This window comes from Bufo bufo, chromosome 4 (assembly GCF_905171765.1).
Source record: "Bufo bufo chromosome 4, aBufBuf1.1, whole genome shotgun sequence".
NCBI classification, from domain to species: Eukaryota; Metazoa; Chordata; class Amphibia; order Anura; family Bufonidae; genus Bufo; species Bufo bufo.
The window spans coordinates 458,470,880-458,477,712 of NC_053392.1; the positions used below are offsets into that span (position 1 = coordinate 458,470,880).

Consider the following 6,833-nt stretch of genomic DNA (forward strand, 5'->3'; position numbering starts at 1 on the left):
TCTATAGAAAGTTCATTAAAAATTATTCAGTGATCGTTAAACCCCTTACCGACATGACTAGGAAGGGGACTGATTTTTCCAAATGGTCTGACGCCGCTAAAAATGCATTTTCCTCTCTAAAAGAGAGGTTTACCTCGGCACCTGTTCTAATTCAACCTGATGTCTCACAGCCTTTTATTGTTGAGGTAGATGCGTCAGAGGTGGGAGTGGGGGCTGTATTGTCTCAGGGTCCGTCTCCTGGCAAATGGCGCCCTTGCGCTTTCTTTTCCAAAAAATTATCTTCTGCAGAGAAGAACTATGATGTTGGAAATAGGGAACTGTTGGCGATTAAACTGGCGCTTGAAGAGTGGCGTCAGTTCTTAGAGGGAGCAATCCACCCCGTCACGGTGATTACGGATCACAAAAACCTTCTGTACCTAGAATCGGCTAAGCGTCTCACCCCTAGACAAGCTAGGTGGTCGCTATTCTTTACCAGATTTAACTTTGTAATCACCTATCGTCCTGGGGCAAAAAATACCAAGGCAGACGCGTTATCTCGTAGTTTCCCTGGAGGGGGTAATGTTAGTGATCCGGTACCTATTTTACAAAGAGGAGTGGTTGTCTCTGCTGTACACTCTGTTCTAGAGGGAAAGGTGTTAGAGGCCCAGGGGGACGCCCCGGCCTCTTGCCCCTCAGAGAAATTGTTTGTACCGTTAAACCTGCGTCTTGAATTATTAAAAGAACATCATAATTCGGCACTTGCTGGGCACCCGGGTAGTAAAGCAACCTTGGAGCTATTATCTCGTCGTTTTTGGTGGCCAAGGTTGCGTCAGGATGTAATGGATTTCGTGTCTACTTGCTCTACTTGTGCACGCGCGAAAGTCTCTCATACACGTCCAGCAGGGTCTTTATTGCCACTTTTTATTCCCAATAGGCCATGGACACATCTGTCAATGGATTTCATCACTGACTTACCGTTGTCTGCGGGTAAAACAGTTATTTTGGTAGTAGTAGACAGGTTTAGCAAAATGGTACACTTTATTGCGCTACCCGCACTTCCTAATTCTAAAACTCTTGCTCAGGTGTTTATCAGTGAAATCGTGAAGCTTCACGGGGTCCCTTCCGATGTGGTTTCGGATCGGGGAACCCAGTTTATTTCTAAGTTTTGGAAAGCTTTTTGTTCCCGTTTGGGGGTACACTTGTCCTTTTCCTCAGCTTTCCATCCTCAGTCGAATGGACAGACTGAGCGTACCAACCAAAACCTAGAAACATATTTAAGGTGTTTTGTGTCTGAAAACCAAGAGTTGTGGTCATCATATTTACCGTTAGCTGAGTTTGCCATAAATAATCATTATCAGGAGTCCACTGGCAAGTCACCATTCCTTGGTGCATACGGTTTTCATCCCCAATTTTGTACTTTCAAAGAAGGGGGGTCTTCTGGGGTTCCCGAAGAGGAAAGGTTTTCTTCATCTCTTTCATCGGTATGGCAGAAGGTGCAAGTTAACTTGAAAAAGATGAGTGGTAAATATAAATGCATGGCCGATAAGAAACGGTCGCCAGGTCCGGACCTAGGGGTGAATGACTATGTGTGGTTGTCTACTAGGAATATTAAGTTGAAGGTTCCCTCTTGGAAACTGGGCCCTAGGTTCATTGGTCCTTATAAAATAGTAGCCGTCATTAACCCTGTGGCTTTTCGCCTGGAGCTACCTCAGACTTTTAAGATCCATAACGTCTTCCATAAATCGTTACTCAAGAAGTATGTTCCACCTCTAGAACCATCACCGCTGCCACCTCCTCCTGTTATTGTGGATGGTAATCTGGAGTTTCAAATAGCCAGAATTGTTGATTCTCGTCGGGTCCGCCGCTCTCTTCAGTATCTGGTGCATTGGAGGGGTTACGGTCCCGAGGAAAGAATGTGGGTTCCAGCGTCAGAGGTAAACGCCAACAGGTTAATTCAGGCTTTCCATGCCTCTCATCCGGAGAGACCTGGTCCTGAGTGTCCGGAAGCCCCTCGTGAAAGGGGGGGTACTGTCACGAGGGTATCAAGAGCCACGTCTGACTCCGTTATACCCGGGGTCAGGAGGTCGCAGTGGGTGGCTGCGCGCTCTATATCTAAAGATCACGTTGTTTCTTAGTGATTGTTTTCTGTGTTTGCCTTGCTATCCTTTTTGTCTCAATCAGGGATCCGTAGCTTCTCCTCCTCAGCTGTTTCTTGTCTGCCACTCCCAACCTCCTTATATTCTCCCCTCACACTTCTCTAGTTGCCAGTTATAGAGCTTCCTGCCTGGACATCTATACTGACCCACTGGAGTTGTGAATCCTGGTTGTCGTTCCAGAGTGCTACCCTCCGCATCCCTGTTGGGCTTCTTGTTGTCTCCTGTTGTCGCCCACCTGGGATTATATGTTGAGTTTGTATTGTCTGTCCTTCCCTTGGTGTTTTCCTTTAGAGCTAGTGGTGCGGGCTAGTGTTCCCACCGCCCTGTTCACTATCTAGGGCTCAGCTTAGGGAAAGCCAGGGCTTTAGGCACGTGATCGGCGTACGGGTGAGGAACCCGTCTAGGGACGTCAGGGCAGCCAGGTGCCAGCCGCTAGGTGAGTCAGGGGTCACCACCTTCCCTCTCACTTGGGCAGGGCCTTCCTTGTTCCCTCCCTCTGTGTCACGTATGTGATAGTCACGCCGACCGTGATAAGACCTACCGCTAATTACTGCGACCAGCAATAAGGCCAATTGCAGTAATTAAAGCCTTTAGATGCTGTGATCAAGTGAGATCACGGCATCTACAGTGTCAAAAATTCTACCGACATCCCCTGCGGCCAATGGGGATGCCGGTAACTGGTTTGAATACCCTGGGTCTCGCTGAAGAGCTCTAGAGTATTTAAACTGCAATTCTTATTTTGGCCACCAGATGGCAGGCCAAAATAAGAAATGAGCAATAGGCAGTAATAAAGTCATTTAAAAAATACATGATTGTTCAAAATAAAAAGTTTTAAAATAGATCTTTTTAGGCTCATATATGAGCTTCAAAATCATTACAAAAATGTAAAAAAAAAAATTTTTAAATATATATATATATATTTTTTAAATATAAAAGTTTAAATAACCCCCTTTTCTGTATAATAAAAAAAAAAACTAACCAAAAAATATAAACATGATGGGTATCATCACGACTGAAAACGCCCGTACTGAGATAAAAGCTGTCTCTGTATGGTGTCTCTGGTGGAGTCCTGTCTCATTTATCTCTTGCTTACTCCTTCTACTCCCTCTCCATAGACTTCTATGGGATTATGTAATCTCATCCTTCAGTGAGCAGACAGCTGGTCGCGGTCTCACCAAGACGGATTGCTCATAAATTTCATAGACAAAGTCATTTTAGAAAAGGAAGGAGGGGGAGGGATAAGAAAAAGTTGATAACCCTAGAACAAAGCATTTTTCTCTGATAAGATATATTAGAAAATTTCTTACAGTCACTTGTACTATTGATTTATGCAAAGTTGTGTGAAAAGTTAGCAACCATTTAATGCCAAACAAAATAATTTCTCAATGGGCATATTTATTTAGAAAGTTCCTCAGGCTAACACAGCTGAAGCTCAATTGACTGTTGAATTGTTAAAATTGAAGGGGTTTCCCCATGTGGACATGGCTTATACATAAGACTCCCTCCTATCCTCTGAATGGTGCCTAGTCATGCGCTGCCGCAGATGGAGAGGAGTCTGCACATACACGGCTCTCTACATTCACTACTATGGCACCTCTGACAACAGCCAAATATGCTGTGGATATGACAAAAAAAATCCAACTTTCTTATATAGACAATCTCTGTCCATCTGACCTATTATTATGCGGTATAGCGAGATTCAATAAATATAATTTTGGAGGGACTATGGAAAAGATTTTATATTGGTGCCCTTGAGCTTTAGAATGTGCCTCTCCTTACAGAAAAGACATTGTCAAATAAAATGTGCTAAACAATTAGGCGACCTTTATATTTGTTGACATTTTCTGCATTATTTTAAACATTTCTTGAATTATGATTTTGACATCTGCTCCGTTTTTTGATGCACGAAAGGAAGGTTGGTTGAAAGGGAAGATGAGGAGAAAATCACCTACACGAGCAGGTGGCATTTGGTTTGCATTCAAAATGTAGTATAAAGGAAAAAGAGGATTGTCAGTGGGCCTCCACTGTGGATACTTCATTACATTGTTTACACCAGCCTTGGCTTTTGAAGTGCTTAGAACTAATGGCAGTTTTGAAGCACCTAATCTTTTGGGCATATTCATTTTTTCTCGTAGTCTAGAAGTCAGTGTCTTTCGAGGACTCATTGTTGTCTTCCCACTTGACACAACTTCACCGTTCACGCTATCTTCGGTTGATCCTGGTAAAGAATTTTCCATGAAATTGCAATCCCAACTGAGTCCCTTTTGGACTAATGTTCCTTCCCTATCATTGTACGGTCTGTAATTTTGACAAGAAGCACTTCTAGGACTCTCCAAGTGATCACATTTTTCTTTCAAGTTACAATTTGTTATCGAATTGCTTTTTTTAAATTCAGCAGAGCTCTGCTCAATGTTATTTTTCTTTCTTTTTGTAGAAGACTGAAAGAAATCAGATGTGTTTCGTGCTTCTTTGCTGTTGTCTCTTTGCCAATCAGAAGATTTGTAGTTAAGAAGATCAATAATGTCATTTATAAGACTTTTTTTCACAGTTACATCATTAGGGCAATCTAAAGACAATGCAGGGCTATAGTTCACCTCTAACAGCCATGGTTTCAGTGCATCATCAATGAGAATGTCAAAACCAAAAAGCTCAAAGCAGTTAGGATATTGGGGTATGGATGGAGCAATTGATAATATGGTCATTGTCACTATATTATAGATTCTTTGCCACAGTAAAACATCGTCAACTTCTAAATTGCGGAGATAAGATCGAAACTGACCAAGTGTCCACTTGCATCCACTTCCGACCCTCTCCTTGCCTGCCGAGTAGGACATGCTGTGTTTGTTAATACTGGTGTTAGTTAGATGAGCAAATATATTATCAAGTGAGCTGAGACTGAACTTCTCTGTTGCGAATCTGACTAGTCCTTCTTGGTAGATATATATAGTTAGTGGGCAGAAACATGTAACACACACATAAATACGTAGGTCAAATTTATAGCCAGATATTAGTAATGGGTTTGTGATATATTTCTGTACAATGACAATGGAGTCATAAGCCAAATCCTTAATGTCTTGGAAAATGAATATCCCCCTGCCTCTTGACATGTCAATTGGCTTACAGATCCAATAACTAGTTTTTTTCTCATGTCTTTCTTTGGTATATTCAGCCAAGAACTTTGTGTAGTCATTAGGTAAAATAAACACATCAGGGCTAAACTCAAAGTAAGAAGATCCATATATTCCTTTCATCCGTTTTAAATGTCTGGCCAAGCAGTCTTTCTTCGTCATCTGTGCCGTCCGGGGGTGATGATTAAGCCGTTGCCATGGCTGTATGTTATCATGGTTAGATGTTGGGAATGCTGATGTTCTCCAGTACAGGTTCCACTCTGTTTCACTTTGCTTCCCTTCATCAAATTCCTCCCAGCCACGTTCCAGTAATACCTCCCGTACAACTCGTGGAGCGCTGACATGAAGACGAAACACTAGAGCTTTTGACATGTATTCTTCATCGTCCCCCTCTGCCATGGTGACGTTTATACTTCACCATTAACTGTTATCTGCAAAAGAGTAAAAGAGCAACAGTAATGCCATGAAAAAAAAAATCCTGGAATACTGATAGACACTGCAAATAGACATTTAGAATTGTTAACCTCCTAACGTTATTCACGTTAAAATTGAAAAAAATAAAACTCCCAAAAATGTCACTTTTTTTTATTGTAGACTTTTAATGTGTGTCTGCAGTAAATCTTGTTGGCGCACAACTCAGGGGATACTATTGCATTTTTAACCCCTTGGTGACATCAATAATTTTAGCCTTAAGGACCAATAATATTTCCCCCCTTTGTGTTCTAGCAGTCAGAACTTTTTTATTTTTTCTTCAAAATTTTTTTATTTTTATTTAGCGGGATTAGTTGTAGGTTTTTTAGGAACCATTTTTGGTTATATAGTGGATTAAATAATATTATTTTATTTTTAGGGGGAAAGATAAAAAACAGCAATTTTCCAATTATTTTGTGGAATTATTTTTACGGTGTTTACTGTGTGGTAAAAAAAGTAACTTTATTATGTGGGTCAGTACATTGATTATCATACCACATTTTTATATATTTAAAATAAAAAATGTCTCTCCTTCTGCAGCCTGTCAGCTGCTCCCTCATTCTCCTCCAGACTGAGGAAGGGGGCGATAGGGCAGCTGCTTTAACTGCTTATATCTCTGGTTTGGTACCAGCTAGAGATATGGGCTTTGTATTGTTTGAAAGCTTTCAGCAATACGTTCAGTACAGGGGAAGATATCACTGATAGAAATCAGGATGCTGTGAATGCAGCTGAAAGTAAAAAACGGTTTTAACTGCGATTATTCCCAACTCGATTTCTAATAGTGATTTCTCCTCTGTTGCTTGGGCTAATGGGCATTTTGGTCTGAAAGCCTGGAATGTCAATTTCAAACAAGACCAGTTGCATGTTTCTAGCTGCTACCATTCAGGAGATAGAAGCATCTAAAGCAGCCCTCCCCCCCTCCATTTTCTCCCCGAGCCCAGCTCTGGCAGAACAGTTAGCTACGTTTCCCACTGCCCGAGCTGGATCAGGAAAACAGTTAGGTGGTTAAAGGGTTTTATCATCTCAGACATTAGTGGAATATCGCTAGGATATGCCACCACTGTCAAACATTTAGAATTTTTAAAGTGGTTTTCTCATC

The 6,833-nt window shown here is 41.6% G+C and overlaps 1 protein-coding gene across 1 annotated transcript; it reads right to left on the bottom strand.

Annotated features, from left to right (window-relative positions):
• Positions 1-3,949: 3,949 nt before the first annotated feature.
• TTLL2 (tubulin tyrosine ligase like 2) lies at positions 3,950-5,662 on the bottom strand. Its single transcript, XM_040430140.1, has one exon. It carries the CDS (start codon positions 5,660-5,662, stop codon positions 3,950-3,952), a length of 1,713 nt encoding a protein of 570 aa, XP_040286074.1.
• Between the last annotated feature and the right edge of the window lie 1,171 nt (positions 5,663-6,833).

Bases quoted from the DNA above. Each gene is read 5' to 3' on its own strand.
- TTLL2 (XM_040430140.1), bottom strand. From the start codon at position 5,662: ATGGCAGAGGGGGACGATGAAGAATACATGTCAAAAGCTCTAGTGTTT.